Below are 20618 nucleotides of genomic sequence, written 5' to 3'. Positions count from 1 at the left end.
AAATGTGTTTTTTCTTTACTTCTTTAAGAAACAAAGAAAAAAGATTAAACTCACACTGTTACACAATAAATACAGTAATAGATCTGCAATTAGGTGCATCCAGTTAGAACAATAAAATAACAAAATAAATAATTAATTTCATTGTTTCAATTATTTTAACTTGTTGATATGGATATTTTTTAAATCTATTTTCGGTTACAAATCTTCTTCATTTGTTGTAAGTATCAAATAAGTTTAATAAAATACCACAGATAAAACCTATTTGGAGGCCGGTCTCCATTTGCCCCCGTATACCCCTCTAAGCCGATTACTCTTTTCACATCCCTCATAACCCAATCTGGTGTTCCTCAATTTTCTCAATTACGCATATTCTTTTGTTTACAGTCTTCTCTTCACTTACTCCAATCATACATTTTGTTGCATGTAACATTTCTTTAGTTGCAACGGGCTTCTTCAAGAAATTTTGTGACCACCTTCGTGTTTCATATGTTTTATTACAGAATTAGAACAAGAACTCAGACAAAGTATTTGACAATAAAATCTTGAGGCGAAATTCGGTCCCAAGATGTACGATAACGAGTAACGCCGGAAACTTCATAACGAGAAACTACATAATTTATATTGCTTACCAAACATTGTTAGGGTCGTCAAGTTTAGGAGGTTCAAGATGGGCAGCTCATGTAGCCAGAATGGAAAAAAGTAGGAACGCTTTCAAAGTTTGAACTGAAAATTCACTCGAAAAGCGACCATTTGGAAGACTTAGGGGCAGATTGGAGAACAATTTTAAGATGGATCTTGCATAATAGGAATACAAAGTACAAATTGGATGGAAATCAATAGAGGGCTTTTGTAAATGCAGTATTGAATCTCCAGGTTCGATAGGTCATAGAGTCAGTTATTAGAACAATTCTTTGTTGCCCTTTTCTCCATATTCTTAATTAATTCGATTAGTGTATTATCTATCCGAATTACCTCTCTATTTCTTATCATGCTGGAAAATTCCAACTAACAAGGAACGGACATGAATGTGTCACCCGGACTTTCGAATCAAACCTAGTCCATTCGATAAACATAACTAAGATAAGTTCATGCACAAAAAATAGGTGTCCTGAACAAAGGAGTAAGTCCCTGGGGCCCATTGATCCTGTTAGTGTAAAGAAAATTGTAGACTCTCAGTGAAATAGCTATTGCATCAACACTGTTCATTAGAAAGTCATGTTTTATAGTTCATTCTCTTCAGCATGAAACAAGCTTTCCAGAGGTGTTATGTATTGGGGCTCATAACGTACCTGAACAGGGAAAATTGTGAGAATGTCGTGAAAATTCCTCCAGAAATCCGTCTCATCAACTTTGAAGCCCTCTGGAGTGTCCCCAGGTAAAAGCACACGACCCAAGTGTATCTCGAAAAATACTACAGGGGATAATAAATCTGTGTACCAAGTTTTGTGTTGATAAAGAGAATAGGTATGAGGGGAAAGAGTGTATTGGTATACAAACCTTTCCCTCATATCTATTCCGTCTATCAATACAAAACTAGGTACACATATTTCTTATCCCCTATGGTATTTTTCGAGATACACTTAGATTGTGTGCTTTATCCCGGGATCACTCCAGAAGGGTCCAGAGTTCATGGGAGGATTTTCTGGAAAGAATTTTCACGACATTCTCATAATTTTCCCTGTTCAAGTACGTTATGAGCCCCAATACATAACACCTCTGGAAAGCTTATTTCATTCTGAAGAGAATGAATTATAAACCACGAGTTTCCATTGAACAGTGTTGATGCAATAGCTGTTTCACTGTGAGATTTTCTTTATACTAACAGGGTTATTGGGCCCCAGGGACTTACTCCTTTGTCCATGACACTTAAGTTTTTGTGCATGAACTTATCTTTGTTATGTTTATCGAATGGACTAGGTTTGATTCGGATGTCCGGGTGACACGTTCCTTTGCGTAAGTATTCTGCCTTTTATCAGGTCCTGGAGCCATTATTCATTTATTAAGGTTTGGGCATGGAAATGTTTCTTCCGCGTTTCTCGATCTTCAGCTTCCCTCTTAACTCCCAATATTTTCTTCTATTTTTCAATCATCCATTAGTTCTGTTCTTCTTCCTTTTCCTTGTTTTCCTTCTATCACTTTTTCTATGACGATATGAAGAAGATAATTTCTTCGCAAGATGTGTCCAATTTAATTGATCTTCCTATAAAGAATGCTGGATAAAAGGATCATTTTCTCTCCTGTACGTTTTAAAACATTTCATTTGTTATTCTCTCTGTCCATTTTATCTTCTCCATCTTCCTCCATCACCACATTTCGAAGCTCTCTAAATATTTCTTCTCTAACTTCCGTAATGTCCAAGTCTTTGAACCATATGGTCCAATGCTGCATATACAGCACTTGACCAAGTTCTTCCTTAGTCCGATAATAAGCGTGTTAGTTAAGAGTGACCTTTTCTTGTTGAATGGTTATTCGGTTATGGCAATTTTTGATCTGATCTCTTTGGTGAAGTAAGGGTCTCCAAGTGCTGCTAATGTCGATAGTAAATAGAGGTGGTCCCATCGTACTTTGTTCATTAACCTTTTGCAAAGATTAAAAAAAAAAAAGAAAGAAACAGCGAGACATTATCCCTATTCTGTAAATATTTTTTTGGAGGTAGAAAGGTAAAAGAAACAGATCGAAGCAGAGGAAGCAAAAAAAAAAAAAAAAGTGCTATAAAACGTTTTCACACTTTTTTATTCGTACAAGATGGAAGAAAATTGTATGTTTGGATTGTGGGAGTAGTCACCTTTTATATAATCTTTACTCCACCCAGGTTTGATTTCAAACAAAAGAACAATATAACCATTCCCTAGAAAAGAAAAGAAAATAGTTTTTAGTTTATAGACACTTTCAAGGAAACCAAACCGTAAAACTTATGGCAGAAAGTAAAAAATAATCTTTTGACATTATTATTATTATTATTATTATTATTATTATTATTATTATTATTATTATTATTATTATTATTATTATTATTATTATTATTATTATTATTATTATTAATTCATGTATTTTTTGTCACAAGTTACATGGATTACATACATGTGTCACAGTGATGGAGTTAATTTACATGAATAATAATATATTCACAATTTAGTTACAGACTCAAATAATGTAGTGGAATTAAAGATGTTTAGCGAAGATTTTAATTTAAATTTAACAAATTATACAAATAGTCACAATAAGAATTTTCTATTTGTCATTAGTAACTGTGATTTGATAGATATTCTGAGTATTACCGAATCTGATATAATTAAGCAATTAAAACGATTAAGGGAAGTACTACTCCTACCTTAGACAGTATCCCTTATTATAAAGCCTGTAGTATTAAATTGTCAATTATTTTAGCTAATATGTATATTTACTGCATCCCTCACAAGTGGTTAGTTTCCTTCAATACAGAAAAAAGCGTATATATATGTGCCAATACATAAATCAGGTGATCGAAGAAATATATGTATATACTGTATTTAAAGAATATTGGTTAATAACATTAGTCCATGCATTTTTCAAGATATCTGAAATAACAATACACAAACACTTATATATTTTAACGTTAAAAATAAATTAAGTGGATTTCAGCACGGGTTTTATAAAAGGAAATCGATTGTAACAAATCTTGTACAATTTATCAGTTTTACGTATTTAGATATGAAGTTATATATATAGAGGGTGTTAATGACCTATACCGACAAACTGGCTGTAAGAGTTGATTCCTCACATCAATATAAGAGAAAAAGTTAATATAGACCTGTGGGGGAAAAGGACATAGTTTCAAAGCTAAAGCAGTCCAAGTTCGTCGATAAGCTAAATTTCAAATTTGGGAAACTGTGGAGTAGCGGTCTATACCAGAATAAAGGAAGTCATGCATATTTCATGAATGAGCAATGGAGTGCCGGGGATAATCACGATAAGGTAGGTTCATATGCGATTTTCACTAATCAAATAAGCAATTCCTAACAAAGGTTCTTAGTATTAAATATTTTTAAAGTAGTAATTAATTAATTAAAAAAATAAATAATTTTCTGCAACGCCTAATGAAAACATCCCAAAATATGAAGCAACCAGATGATCTAAGCAGTAAGGTGGGTTGCATATAACTAAGGGGTTGAGAACCTTTTATAGCCAGCTTCCTCCAAATGGTTTTGTACTGTTTGTTGATGGATGTTTAGATCCTCGGCGGTCATAACTGCTTACATGCCAATCTTGCTCAACTTTAGTCAGAATATCGTCTTCTTCTTCTTTTGTGTGTGTGTGATTGGTCGCCCACTGTGAGATGTATCTTGGACATCGAAACTTAAAAATTAAACAAAAGAAAACAACCAACCGTCTTCAAAAACGCAAACATTTTTAATGTGAACCGACTTTTTAACCCTTTTCTTGGCAAGAAGACTTGCGTTGCTCAGAAAAAATACTGCATGCGATTTCCGTGTCAAATAGTTGTAAAATAAGACATAATTGCACATTTTATTTTTATGTTTTATTTAGAGAAGGCTGTGACGTAGTGTGTCTTTAGGATTCATTGCCAAGAATAGGTAGTCACAAAGTAACCAAAAAAATATTCAAAAGCATTATGTATCCCAAAGGATACATTGTCAAGAAAAGGGTTAAAAAACTTAAACTAAATAACTGATTATATGGTCTATGCAATCTTGAGAGGTTCAATCTCACATTCACAAAAGCTTTCTGTTGAGTTCTCTTTTCAATTTCTATTTTGTGTTCTCATTTCTGCGAGATTGATCTTAATATTGTCCTCTCATCTGCCCGTAAGCAGGGCCGGCTCTATTATATGTGCATCATGTACATTTGCACGGGGTGACAAGTTTCGAGGAGGGGCAAAGTCTGTCAAAACTATTTTGTTTAAAATAAATATTTCTTGTTTTAAACAGACTTCATGATGAAGGTAGTTAAATTTACTAAGCTGACTTTCTATTTGAATACTACATTCATAAATCATGTTTAGGTCGCATTAGTTTAAGGTCACATGGACAGTGCTAAGGGAAATGGTCAAACAAATTCCAGTATAAATTGCTTGATTGTTGTCAAATATAAGAACTCAATTCTCGAACAGTAGCGAACACCTGTTCCATTTAATTATCACAGTTTTGATATGAAAACTAGTCTTGTGTTTGTCACAAACAAGTTCCTTATCATTGAAGGTGAAAACAAGATTTTAATTTTTTTTTTTTAACAGATGTAGAAGGAAGATCAAGAAATAAAGATAAAAGAGTTAGTTGCACTGGAATTGCGAACTGATATATTGAGATTGACGCTCGATATTGAATTCTATAAAAAGGATGACCATCTTTCCTCTGCAGATGTGTTTGCTTTATCTTTCAATAACATAATACTGTAGATTATTATTTAAAGAAAAAAAAACACCCAACAATATTGTATTTGTGGTGTTTAGGCCTTTCTGGGTTCGAGTGCTCTTTCTCTCTCTCCTTCGTTGTTCATGATGGTGTAGCATACTTAAAATCGTGGCTTTTAAGATTTGTTCTTCTTGGAGAAAGGAGGATGGCTAATGATGCCATTGCATGGGACTGCAAATTGCGTAGGGCCGGCCGGCCCTGCCCCTAAGTCTTTCTAATGGTATTTTTTTGATTGGGTTTCCAGTTAAAATTTTGAAAGTTTTTGTACCTTCCTTCATTGTGGCTACATGACTTGCCCATCTAAGCCTCCTAGAATTAATGACCCTAACAATGGTAGGTAATATTCGCTGAGATCGAAGTAATGCCAAGTTATCAGTCTAAAAACCCTTAAAACATAATAATAATAATAATAATAATAATAATAATAATAATAATAATAATAATAATAATAATAATAATAATAATAATAATAACCCTTAAAACAGAACATATTATTATATAATGAGACCTATCAAAAATACCTGATAAAGAAAATGATTGAACATTAACACAGCAAAAGAAATAAATTAAGTAATTTTTCGCAACAGGATATGGCAACATTGTTTTACCTTCGGATACAGATGTTTATAGGTACCTGAGCACAAACAACTCGCTAATTTACGTACACAAAAGAACAAGAAAAGACCTCAAAGGTAATAGAGCTCTTTCACAGATATACTTCATTTAACCTGATGTTTGGGTGGAAAAAAAACGAAAGAGAAAAAGAGAATATAGCTATAAAAGAAAGAAGAAGAAAATTCAAGCCAATAAAGAAACGATGAAGGAAAGGATTGGAGTCGAAGAAGAATGAACATAAGAAAAAGACGTTTTGTAAAATGAATTAAATTGAATACTTTTTCCACTTGCAACAACAACAAAATAGCTTTGTTCGTTTTCTTGCTGAGAATGAGCCAGCGATCACTGTAAATATAGAGCTGTACATATACCATCCGTAACGGATAATTTACCGAACATTGTGTTGTTCCTTCCATCATTATTGCTGTTATTGGATTCGGCAGTAATCTTTAACTACCTGCTTTGAGTCTTCAATAAGATATAAACCATTCTAATATAACAGTTCTATTGTTAACAGATATAAAGTTGTTGAGAGAATTATGTTTACCTGGCGGAAGGAACGGTGGGGATTTTTATGGGGGTTATACCACCTTTCTATTGTAAACACAATGCCACTTTTTCTGTTCTGTTTATGACGGAATTACCGTATACTCAATGAATTAAATACAATTGTTAAGGTGGCTCTACAATTGGCTTAAATAATCGTACATAAAGGAACTTAGATCCCGATGGCTGGAGCATTAATTCGCAAATAATTGTCTTGTACTTGTGTCCTGCGATACAAGTTACGCGACTTAATAGAATTTCCAACCACTTAAGTAACTTAAGCGTGAACTAAGCGTAAGTAACTTATTTCCCTGACAGTACTGGAAACAATTGTGCTGAAGAAGACAGGCAAGGAAAAAGGTAATAGTGCAGTAGTTCCAGGGGTGCAGTCACGGGGGTTCCACCTGGTTTGGAATCCAACTCCAAACTTCCTTCCAAACCCCTAAAAACACTAGTTCTATATTTTTTTTCTGAAAATGTAAATGGAAGTATAAAGGTAACCAAGAAAGTTATGTCGCTTTTTATGGAGGTCTGTGTTCAATTGGCCCTCATATCGTGATTTGAATGCGAATGGAGATAAATCGAAGATCAGTTGTTGGTGTGGGTATATCCAATACCTGTTTGTGCCACTTCAGTTACACATGAACTTGCGTAAGGACAAAGTGAACACAAGACCTCCAGAGAACATCATAAAGGCATGTGTGATGTACGAGTTCAAACTGGGGTCAAACATCGCTGCAGCGGAGCGGAAGATATGTTAGGTCTTTGGTAAGGGTGTTGTGACTACGTGGACAGTGCAGTGGTGGTTTAACTAGCCTAGGACGGTACGAAACACTCGAAGATGCACCACGTGCCGGAAGACCAACACATCTACAGTATGAGTCTTGAGGCAGCAATTGAGAAGAGAAACTGAACTACAATTCAGTATGAGTGGAGGAACGATTCGGCAGCACCTCCATCAACTTGGGAGGCACTACAGGTTGGGTTGATGGGTCCCACATGATTTGATTCTGGGCTAGAAGGCAACGCGAGCAGACACCTGCGTTTGTTCTCTTGCCTGAGGAAGGAGCTATTTCTGGACAGGGTGTTGACATGATGAGAAGTGAATCCTGTACGAAGCTCCACGGCGCCGCCATCATTGGTTAGCATCCCATCAACCGGCTCCAAAACAGCCGAAACCAGCACTGCATCAGAAGAAAGTCCTCCTGTGTCTTTGGTGGGCTGCTGCGGCATCGTGCATCGAAAACTGCTACTAGCTGGTCAGAGTATCAGTGCAACTGTGTACTGTCAGCAGTTGAGCCGTGTTCAAGAAAAACTCAAAACTCTGGAGTCAGCACTTCTGAATTGCAAAGGGGTCGTCCTGTTTCAGAACAACACTAATCCTCCCGTGGCTAGGACACCATTCTACACCTTGGATCGGAAACACTATTGCATCCGCCATATTCCTTGGATATCGCACCGTCCGATTATCACTTGTTCCATTCCTTGGACAATCACTTTAGAGGACGCCAGTTCAAATCACCAGTAGAAGTGCAACATGCACTTGATACTTTCTTCGTTTCACGGCCCACCAAGTTCTACCGCGATGGAGTCCGTGGCCTTCTAGAACGCTGGCAGAAGGTTGTTGGTGCTGATGGGGACTATTTTTGATCTCCCAGGTACGTCTTAGGTGATATATCGATGTTCGAAAGTGGTGGGTAAAAAAGCGACAGAACTTTCTTGGGTTCCTTTATAGTTTACAATTACTTATCCCATGTGTGTGTGTATGTGTGTGTGAGAGAGATCCCTGGTTCGATCCCAGCTCGCGCAAGTAGATTTTGTGGTGAACAAACACCGTGTTCGTTGGTTTCCTCGGGTTCCCCGTTTCCTCCCATTTTATTCCTTCCACCATTGCATTCATTTCTCATTATCACCGTCTCCTTTAATCTAGCCGGCATAAGCGTGGGACGCAAAACTGAAAGATTTCATTTCATTTCGTTTCCCAAATATCCGCAATTTTATCCAGCATTCTCGATGAAAATAAAAAAATATATATATCTGCAAAAAAGGTATAGTGACGCGGATAGACCTCTATGGAATAGTAACTTGGTTTAAAAAGTGTATAATTAGGGATTTTGTGACGGCGGAAAGTGAAAAATATTCAGAGATAACATTTCCTATTGTTACAACCCACGGATCCAACTAAAGTGGAAATAAATCTGTCAACACTACCGTCATCAGCACACACACACACACATAGGTACGCAATCATGCTTGGTAGCACAGCGGTTTGTTACCCTTAAAAAAAAAAAAAGTTTTGTTCGTTGAAAAGATCTCACTCATTATACGAAATATATCGGACGTTAACTTTTATCGTGATTGCGTAACGACACCAACTAATGAAACTTTCGGCGCCAAAAGTGATGTTGGAAGCTTCCTTTAATTGGTACCACAAGATGGAAGATAGACAAGTGAAAAATATATGTGACTGTATACTGCACACAAATGAACACCTTTGTAAAGAAAGCAAAAAAAAAAAAGTATTATTTCATTTTATTTTTATTTTTAACGTTTTCAAAACAAGAGATGAAAAGAAGATGGAACCTTTTTAAGATCATCTCATCCACATGCAATAGGAATTACATATATACGTATATACTTTCGTCGTGGGAAAATTTCGACAGATCCCCAAGCAATTATGTTCGTTTCGTGTGCCTTTTGCATGTCATTCTAGTTACACAGCTGTTACGGAAATTATAGTATATACGGACAACAGATGGCAAGTAAAAAATGAAAAAAAAAAAAAAAAACAGCAAAAATAAAAATTTTAAAAATAATGATTTCTTGTTATTTACAAAATCCACGACTCACATGAAATTCATGCTTGTTATACATTTATTTTCTCTTCTTCTTCTTCTTTTAAATTTCTTTTTATTGTATAATATAGACATTTTTTTTCTATGTTCGCAAAATTTGTGGGAAATAGAGAAAAGTAAGATGAACATACGTAAGTATATTTCGTGGTAACACCGCGAGAAAGATAAAAGAAAATAAAAACTACCTCATATTGTAATTGTTGCCAGGTCAAGGGAACGTAAATATTACTATGTTCATTAAGCTTATTTAACTTAGAAAGAGAGATTTCCGTTCCGACATGAAGTTGCGTGCGTAAGTTAACATCGTCAAATATCAGAATCTGTAAGAAAAACTCTGCTGTACACTCTGGTCAAAAAAAAAAAAAAACTTCCAATTTTCTTATTGTTGTAAATGTCTCAGTTAATTCGTTTCTAGCTATTTGTATGTATGTGAAAAAAATCAATGTCAAAATATTTCCCAAGCATTTATCTTTCCTTTTTAAATGGTATCTCGTAACGGACTGCTTTAAAGTTGACACGGTCTAAGTACATTGGAAAAAATAGAAGTAATTAAAACGCTAATTTAAATTATTAATAAAGTTTTTAGCAAACATAAATAGTTACCATTTTTGTGGATAAATCTAAGATTCAAATCCAAATCTGTCGAAGAGTTTAGGCCACATAGGGATTGTTATGGGTGGCGCAGATAAAAGTAGCCCGTCTGAGAATAGAGGAAATGCAGTGAAATTGTAGAAATGAAGAGCTGAAAGGGACTTACTATTTATTTACAATGAAAAATAGAGAGAAAAATATAGTAAAAATACATTCATAGAAGATGTTGAAAGTGACTCCTGCTACATCAATACACAGCTCTGCACATATAAGCGTATTCAGATACACCCAGCGTAAAGTTCGGATATCGATGGCGGCAACTTTATGGTTAATGTTGTCCTTCAGTTCCTGTATGGTGTGTGGATTAGTTTCACAGACTTGCTCCTTAGGTGTCCCCACAGGAAGAAATCACATGTTGTTAGATCCGGCGAACGTGGTGGCCACAAACCTTTGCTGCCAGTTCGTTCCTCAGAGAAGACATCACAGACTCGTTCCAGGGATACCTTAGAAGTGTGATATGTTGCCCCATCTTGCTGGAATAAGCAGTATGGTCTTTCAGATTCAGTGAGTTGAGCACAAAATACATAAAAAGTTTCCATATATGTAACCGTGTTAAGGATAGTGTCAAAAAATATTGGTCCAATGATGCCTCTGCATTGCTCTCTTTGCTGATAGTCTTCTATCCGGATACTTGACCCTGAAAATTTCGTGAGTTTCCTTAATCGAACCTAGTGCTCTCAATGGGTCGGGTCGGGTCGGGTTGAAGACCGACCCGACCCGACCCGTGACCTGAATTGACTGACCCGACCCGATCCGTGATCCGATCCGATTGACCTGACCCGACAACCCGGCCCGAGCTGACCCGACCCGACCCGTTTGAGAGCACTATGGTCGAACGCCAAAATGCACTCCCATTGGGAATTAAACCCGGACCACGTGTACCGAAGTCTTATACGCTAACCACTAACTACATCAAGTGGGGGATTTGAATATGCATCTTAATGAATATTTGGCACTTTTGAGGTTTGGTTATTTCTTTTTATAACTGATACCAGTGTCCGACGTGGGAGAAATTTATTTTTTTTCTTGCTTTATTTCTATGTGACGAAATTTTTATTCAAGTCAGTGTTCTCATCTGCTCGGACGGCAGGGGGTCTTCTCGGAAGGCAGTAGCAAGAGTCTCTTAGCGGAGACAAAAGGAAATCGTTTAACTACAATGATAAGGGTTGAGGAAACGGGAGAACACCTGTGATTTTTTCCAACCCTTCAAGTTTCATTCCAAAATAGGTCCTTATGATTTCGGGACCCGCGCCACTTTGATTTTTCTTTCTCGGTAATTAAAACGTATTTTACAGTATATATAGTTGCAAGTAAGAAGATACATATGAATTTTGTCATTTAAAATTTAAAAATACAGTATGATAATTAATTACAAAGTACTAATTTTGTTTCATCACTTTCAGCCCAACAAATGAAATTCAAACAATTCGCACCCTGGGTCTTGGTCATCAATACTGCGTCTTATTCTTTGCCTTGCACAGTCAAGTCTTGGTCCTGTATTTCGTAGTCTTGGTGGTCTTTCATGCTATACAAGAGCCAAGAATGCTCGCCTCATCGGTACAAATGAAGACCAAGTGTGATTTTGATTATGGTCTTTCATACTATACGGAAAGCAAGAAAATATGCTCATCGCTACTTCGTGATCAAAACAAGGCCAAGAGCAAGATTACTATGCACTTCGTCTTGCATATCCAATCTTTATCTTATTCTTGTATCGATGTTCTTGGCGATGTTCTTGGTGAAATAAAATGAAACATTCAGTTTAAGGTCCCTCGATTCTGCACCGAGGCTAAGGGATATGGTGACCATGAGAAATGAATGCAATGGTGGAATGAAGAAAGTAGGAGGAAATAGGAGAACTTCGAGAAATGAATGCAATGGTGGAATGAAGAAAGTAGGAGGAAATAGGAGAACCTCGAGAAAACCCACTACACTTCATTTCTCCACCACAAAGCCCACTTAGCACAAGCTCGGATCGAACCATGGACAGCATGCACCAGAGATGAATTCTCTACCACTGAGCTACCGCGGCCCTGCTTGGGCTTGGTCGTCCATATCCAATCTTTCTTTTGGCCTTGCTTAAACAACTTCTAGTTTTGTTCTAAATCCAGACTCCATATTGGCGTAGATATTAATATTACAGTCGATTGGTAAAATTAATCTTCCACATTTAAAAATTAAAGTACACACAAGCACAAAAATAAGCATTTACCATAAACACACTAGCTGCAAGTGTTCAAAATAGATTTATGGCTTCTATAAAATCAATTGAAAATTGCTATTTTTAATTAGGCAGCTAGTGAAAAACAGCAGCTTTCGACTCCAGCCAAGTTTAAGCTCAACCTAAACTCAGTTGACCAAAGTGAATTGACCCGACCCGAGCTGACCCGACTGAGCCGACCTGACAACCCGACCCGAGTAGCCTGACCCGACAATCCGACCCGTAACCCGACTCGAGCTGACCCGACTGACCCGACCCGACCCGTTTGAGAGCACTAATCGAACCTGTTTTCTTTCATGCTTCTACAATTCTTTCTTCTATCGAGAAAGTTGCAGACCGTAAAGTGAAACGTCTAACTTACTGGTGAAATAAACTGACCGAAGAATGCTAACAAGAATACAAGAATACTAACAATCGATAATTGCATAAACTGTCCATTGTTGTAGCAGTTTACTCAATTTCAGAAGTCCAAATATTGCATTCGTACCTAAAGGGGATGCGGGCTAATTTTAACTGCGCCACCCTGTATATGTAGGTACACACAAAGATTCATACCAAAGGTGAGAGTACGTATACATTTATAAAACGAGACGAGACAAATTTCGATATGAGACGAGAAGAGCTTTCCGAGAATCGAGACGAGACGGGAAGGAATTTTTCGAGACCCGAGACGAGACGAGAGTTTTACAACAATTTAACGAGATGACACGAGAAACCCTCATGTCTCGTCTCGTCTCGTCTCGTCTCGTGAGTAACACTAGACTTTAAAAAAGCCTAGATGATAATGTACATTAAATAATCATACCAATCTTTGTGTAGGTGTTCTCTGTGTGTAATGGTCTTCAATTTTGCTCCTTTAGCCCTATCACTAATCTTTCTTAATCGCTACTTGTCGCCCCCTTTGATGTTAAGTTTGATTATAGCTATAAAACAGTTATCATATGCTTAATATTTCGTCTCCCCACTATGATTTGCTTTCTATACCCATATAGTATGATCTATTTCTGTTTATCCTTTTTTCAGGTGAACCTGCTCCCTGTGCTGGTAGTCCTCGGTACGTCACTAAAAGTTACGAGGTGCGACGATTCCACGGGCAACAAAAACAGTAGCGATTGGTGGAGCGGTTCATCAGAGGATGTCAACGAAAATTACACGTCATCATCTGATTGGTGGAATGGAGTGGTGGAAGAAGACGCGATTAAACCCTTACATCTGGACGGGGAGGGGGGACTCTGGCAGTCCTCTTTTGTTCCACCCCCACCCCGACCGGCGTTTTTGGATGAGCAGGCAACACCCGACGGGGTCACGACCTGTGACCTTTGCTCGTGGGCGTGGCACGAAAGACCGAGACTTGCTGAAAGTGCAGGTAAGAATATAAAAGCCGTGTTTCACACGAATTCATCATAGTTCGGCGTTTGATTCTTTTTTTTTTCTTTTTTTTTTTTTTTTTGTCTGATATAAGTGTAGATATAATTTATGTGTGGAAATTGGGTAAATGTACGTCGGCTTATATTTGATCGTTTTCTCAGATGATAGGTTAACCTAGAGATTTTAGCAACCAATCGTAATTATGTCTGACTGTTTCGTCATAATTTGTAGCTAATTAAAGACAATAAGACAGTTACGTATATTTCCATATAATTGTGAAGAACTATCTCGTTTAAACATAACTGGAAATAAATACGCAAAAAAGAAAACTTGACGAACTAAGCGTCTATAATTGACTTGTTCTTGATGGGATTAGTTTAACTTAATATATGCTCAAATCGTGTTCATATTTCTGTCAGTTTCTTAAGTAATGCGAATAACGCGTTGGTATTACATTTAGGTACACGCTGTGTTCCAAATTTAAAAATGTTCCTCCACACCAATACAAAAATACCACAAATGAAGAAGCATTTTAGATTTCTTGTGTAAGACGGGTTGATTTATAAAAATGATAATTTAGTTTCACTGCGGATTAGAGTTGCTCGCAAAACGAAGGTTGTGAGTGTCTCGTTTTGAAAATACAAAAGTGAAAGTGATGGATGATTCGTTTCGGAAAGTATTTCTTTCTATTGGAAGAGCTCTGTCTGGTGTCTTATCAAAAATTCTATTTGGTTTCGTCTCATGGACAAATCTATTACATGTTGCGAGAGACCTGGGTTCGATTCCCAGCGGGAACTCATGTGATTCGGATTAAGGATTAGATTTCTGGGCTTTCGGCGTCTAAGGCTATGTTAGACGGTCACATATGAGGGGTGACATCCTTCGGCGATCGTACTGCCCGAGAATTGAAGAGGAAGAAAGAAGTAGGGAAGGAAGGAAGTGACCTAGGATCATTATGTTAGGTACCATACCGGCATTTGCCTGGTGTGAATGAGGAGACTTAGGAAAAATCCTCACTTATGATAGCTGGCCTAAAGAAGCTATTACACATTTTTGACCGAGTGCCCCCACCAGGAATCGAACCCTGGACCACTCGCATCAAAGGCGAAAGCGTTAGTGACTACACTGTAAAAGATCGTTGTGTTATTTCAACGACATATCTACGTGTTAACACGATTGTGTTAAAATATAACACAAACAAGTGGTTAGAACAACTCACTCTCCATTTGGAGTTGTGTGTCAAATGTCGGTAGTTGAAGTGACACACAACCTGTGTGTTAAATTAACACAAGTGTAAAATCTTCGGTGTTGTTTTCTACGTGATTGCCAAATATGTTGGGCATCTAATTATAAAGGCTTATGAATTGAAGCTACAGACAAACACAGTAGAAAGAAATTCTTAAACAAATCCAGGTATACGCAAAATTTCATCTCCAACATTTGATGCATTTATTGCTTCATTTTCTAAGCGATTGTGTACTAGAAGCAACAAACGCATCAACTTTATTAGATGGCAACTGTCGCCGATCATTTGAAAGTGAATATGGAAGAACTATAAAATAAAGTAAATAGACAGTCGTCATTTTGTTATAAAATTACATGGCGAGCAGATTTTATCTTATCCCGAACGGTTATCGTCGAATATACACGGCTTAAAGGAGCACTCTGATTAGCCAAATTCAAAAGACCTCAACAATAGTCGGAAGAGCACGCGGCTAGTAATCGAAAGGTTGGTGGTTCGTGCCCTCTCCCCGCTACTACAGTAATTTTCTTTTACTTGTTTAAAGAGTTTTTTTTAGACTCAGCATAATGTAAACACGTTACGCATATAGGCGATTTAACATATTTTGAGGGAGTAATTTTGTGGTTCATTAACGCTTACGGCACGGCTCAATACCGGTTGTGTGTTAAAGACGTAACACACCCCCTGTGTTAAACGCCAACACCGCGGGGTATGTGTTGAACTAACACCGCATAGAGGTAGTCACGCTGGAACCACTGCCCTGTGTTAAAATTGAGTTGAATTAACACAACCATTTATTACTGTGTACGCTACGCGGGGCCAATCTCATGTGATTCGGATCCATAGGCGGCGCCACAGTGGGTGCAGTGGGTGCAGCTACACCCACATTAACTTCGATTTTCAGGTTTTCTGCAATAATCCTTTCTATTTTTTAAATATTTATTGTTTCCTGTTTGCATATATTTGAATGATTTCTTAAGTCTCTCATAATTTACTTGCTATCATATAGGGGTTATTTTTGAGGTCTTAAGGCTCAATAGTGCAAAGCGTTCTGGCAATAATGTTAGGATGTATTTGCAGAGCGTCTTGTTGGCTAATTGCTTATGCGAACAGAGTTTCTCCAAGATGAATTATGTCAAGTCCAAACTAAGATCGACTATGCTTCAACAGAGACTCAACTCCATTATGTTGCTTTCTGTTGAAAAGTTGATCTCAGTGAGCATAGATATTGAAGAATTTAAAGCCATGGTTCCATTCAACAGAAAAATGTCCTTATAAAAACTCTTGTAATTGATGCCATTGCAAAAGAAAAAGTACCCTTGTACACTTAAAAGTTCTGATATTTCTATGATAAATCCATAACTCACATACACGTAGTGATGAGCACAAGAGTCTTGGTCTTGCAGTTTGTGCAAGAGTCTTGCATGCAAGACCAAGACCAAGAGCAAGAGCAAGACCAGGAATCCCGATGCAAGACCAAGACCAAGACCAAGGAGTGCAAGACCAAGACCAAGACCATATCTGCAAGACCAAGATCAAGACCATGCGCAAGAGTCTTGCACAAGTACCGATACTACTTGTGCGTGGTTTTTCTCGGGGTTTTTCCGTTTCCTCCTACGTTCTTCATTCCACATTTATTTCTCACCCTGTGCATAACGTGGGACGTTAAACTAGATATTTCATTTAATTTCAAAACATATTAGTGGTGTTCTTCAGAAACTAAAGAGATATGTGGTATTGAACATCAGTACTTCCGTACATCATATGTGTCGACTACATGGGTATGGCCGTGGCTCCGAGGCTTAAACATCAATTGAAAATTTTTAATGTGTGCTCATAAAATTAATGTCTAAATAACATTTTCATGACATTGACAAAAACTTAGTGGATATGACCGCAAGTTTCATTTCATGGGCAGATGTTAGGATAGACGTTGAATAATTGTTTATCAATATAACTTTTAGCCTCCTTAGGTATATGGCACATCGAGGTTTGAGTGATATAACATTATACAACAATAAATAATTCATATTCACAAGTGATTTTGTACAGTTATATCAAATAACATGTTATTTTGTACTTCTAATACATGTCAAAAGAATTTACATAAATCGAATTTACACAAAAGACATAGACAGTTGATTCGTTTTCAGTTTTCACTCAAATTATTCTAAAATATTAAGAGGTTTGATTAGAATCATTATTATTTGATTTTTTTCTCTCTCATTTTAAGCCAATATTGCTAAATATATCATCATCATCATCATAGCTATTCTGCCATTATTGGCAGGTCACTTGCTGCAACTGAGAAGCTTCGATGTACGGTGGTCCTCAGCTAGTCGGTTCGTCTTGACGTAACAATTTTATGTTTTAATACCTTCCTTTAACCACAGTCTCCTTCGCCCCTTCCCTCTCTTTCCTTCCACCATACCCTCTAGCACGTCCCTCATAACACAGTTCCTCCTCAGCCAATGTCCCAACCACTTCCTCTTCCTCCTCTTAATTACATCTAAAATTGTTCTTTTTTCCCCTACTGCTAATATTTCTAACATTTTCTCATTCATTTTCCGTTGAACCCACTAATCCTCTCCTTTTTCTTCCTGCCCAGGTTTCGAAAGCCTCCAACTTTTTTCACCGCTTTTGTGTAACTTCCATATTTCTGCCCCATAGAGTACATATTGGAATCAGCAAAACAAAATCTTAATACTTAATTGGAAGTGTGTTCTATACAAAGATTAGCTAATCGTGGTTGGAAAGAAAAAATCGGACGTCTTTAGAGTGTAAACATAATTTTGCTGTTATGCCACTGTTCATCTCAGCGACCCCGAAAATTATGGATTTGACACTAGTATCGGCCATTTTCAATCACTTTTATATATCTTCTCCTCCCTAAGTTTGCGGGCCTGAATTTGGATTTAAACGGCCCTCTTCCGTAAGTTGCGGGCCTGATTTTTTTTATTTAAACGGCATTGAAAGTGTCACTGTTCATGTCAGCGAACCCGAAAACTATGGATGCAACACTAATATCGGTCAATTTCGATTATATATATATATATATATATATATATATATATATATATATATATATATCCTCTCCCCTTCCTCTAAGTTGCAGGGCTGAATTTGGATTTAAGCGGCATCGGAAGGGTCACTGTTCATCTCAACAACCTCAAAAACTATGGATTCGACACTAATATTGGACACTTTTAATATATATCCACTTCCTTCTTCCAAGTTACATCTTCAAAGTGAAATGATAAAAAAAAATCCTATGCCCGAACTCCATCTATGTTGAAAATTTTATCGAGATCGGTCTGGTGGTTCAGAATTGTTCAATTACAAATATAGTCCCTTTCATTTTTATATAATTTGTCACACTGGAAAACAGGTATTTGTTTACATACAAAATTTTGTGCATAAAGTTTATATAAAAGTCTATATTAGAATATTAAATGATAGTAATTATATGCTTTAGTGCACGAGTATTAGTGCAATTTGCCTACTGCTCTCTCTTTTAAGCAGTAATTTGGTTAAAATTAACAAAATTTCACTACATCAAAGAGCATATTTAGAACAGTTTCATTGAAGCACTCTATTTGTTGCAACAGAAACGCTTCATGATAGTAGATAGTGTACGCAGCTGTTACAGTCCTGTAATTAACTCACAATCACCAATAAACGACCAAAAAGCATATAAAGAAAATGAGTGCAGATTATTAATTTTCAAGAATAATTACAACTGTTTTATTTTTGATTGCTTCTTTTTTTTTTTTTAATACTGCAGTTCCTCAACTTAACACTTTCACACATTTGAGAGAAAACGGTTCCATTAGTACTAAAATTAACCTACTACAAAGATTTTTTTTTAATTTTTCCGGAAAGAAACCGGAAAAAACGTTTTTTTACCAACGGGTTCAAAATTTCCGGAAATTTTACATTACTCAGGAGTAGCCTTCCCAGTTTGGGAACCAGTGGGGTATTGCATCTGTTAAAATATATACATATAAAGATTTCGGAACGTTGTGATTTATAAGTAGGAGTGGGCACCCACACTATCATCATACTTACACGAAGGTAAATTATATTACATTTAGAAAAGTTACTATTGGCTCATTGTAGAATTTATTATCTCTTATATCCAGAGTAAAATTTTCCTATGAAAAGCATAAGATTTCTTAAAAGCAAGACTTGCAAGACTCTTGCAAGCAAGGCCAAGACCAAGGGTTCCATTGCAAGATCAAGACCAAGATTGGATGTGCAAGACCAAGACCACCCGGGTCTTGGTCTTGCGTTTGTTCATCACTACATACACGTGTATCGATGTATGAAGCTTTTTTTTTAAAATTTGTATTTGGTCTAGGAATTAATTCGTGCGGGTGGACAAGAGATGGCGCAACGAACGAAGCGTCCCACAGTTCCGTGTATCCACACATGTGTTGCAAACCCCTGTCATCGCGTATCGTTCGTAGTATAGGGCAGTGGATTAAAGCGTCAACAACACCAGTTTGTAGTTAAGTGAACATGGCGCAATTTGTGCCTGATAAAGTGTTTTTGCGGGGTGTCCTGCTGCATTACTTTAACATGCAGAAAAGTGCGACTGAAAGTCATCGTATTTTGGTGGAAATGTATGGTGACCATGCTCTAGCTGAGCGAACGTGTCAGAAGTGGTTTGCACGGTTTAGAAGTGGTGATTTCGGCTTGGCAGACCAAGGGCGAGCTGGACAGCCAAAAAAATTTCAAGACGAAGAATTGACAGCATTGCTCGAGCAGGATTCGTGTCAAACGCAGGAACAACTTGCAGCAGCATTAGGCGTTGATCAAACAACAGTCTCCAAACGCTTGAAAGCCATGGGAATGATTCAAAAGATGTCACATTGAGTTCCACATGAATTGAAAGACAGAGACGTTGAAAGACGAAAAACCATTTGCGAATTGCTGCTTCAACGACAGAGCAGAAAGGGGTTTCTGCATCGAATTATTACGGGTGATGAGAAGTGGATCCATTACGAGAACCCTAAACGAAAAAAGGCCTGGGTGAAACCAGGTGAACCAGGTCCATCACAACCAAAACGAGATATTCACTGTGCAAAGGTTATGCTGTGCATATGGTGGGATATGAAAGGTGTGGTGTACTATGAGCTGCTGCAACCGGGTGAAACTATGAATGGAGAACGTTATCGACGACAATTAATGCGTTTGAAGCAAGCTCTGGCCAGAACACGACCAGAATGGGAGAACAGACATGATAAACTTATTGTTCAACATGATAACGCTCGCCCACATGTCGCAAAACCGGTCAAAACCTATTTAGAAAATGTCGGATGGGAAGTTTTACCCCACCCGCCGTATTCACCAGACGTTGCTCCTTCGGACTACTACTTGTTCGATTGCATGAACAACGATTTGATTGGACAGCGGTTTACTTCTTCAGAAGATATCGAAACATGGGTCTCTGACTGGATCGCTTCCAAGGATGAGGACTTCTTTCGCCACGGAATCCGTACATTGCCTGACAGATGGGCGAAAGTGGTGGCTAGCGATGGACAATATTTTTCTTAAGGTATTTATGTATTTTGTGTTTGTACTACAGCTTCAATGTGTGCGTACCAACCGCACGAATTAATTCCTAGACCAAATACATAAGTTTTTATTGTGTACCATGTGAATATTTTTTTACCATGTCTTATCTCTTCCCAGCTTGCACCCAC

The 20618-nt window shown here is 37.3% G+C and overlaps 1 protein-coding gene across 1 annotated transcript in view; it reads left to right on the top strand.

Moving 5' to 3' along the window:
• Window positions 1–20618, top strand: part of LOC145662359 (uncharacterized) — a 130538-nt gene that overhangs the window by 84086 nt on the left and 25834 nt on the right. Inside the window, exon 2 of the mRNA XM_081727869.1 lies at window positions 13323–13665. Coding sequence (XP_081583995.1) covers window positions 13323–13665 — 343 coding nt within the window. The remainder of the gene's footprint in view (window positions 1–13322; window positions 13666–20618) is intronic.

The sequence above is a fragment of the Thermobia domestica genome, chromosome 10 (assembly GCF_964235325.1).
Source record: "Thermobia domestica chromosome 10, izTheDome1.hap1.1, whole genome shotgun sequence".
Lineage (NCBI taxonomy): Eukaryota > Metazoa > Arthropoda > Insecta > Zygentoma > Lepismatidae > Thermobia > Thermobia domestica.
This window is presented reverse-complemented; position numbering and strand designations above follow the sequence as displayed.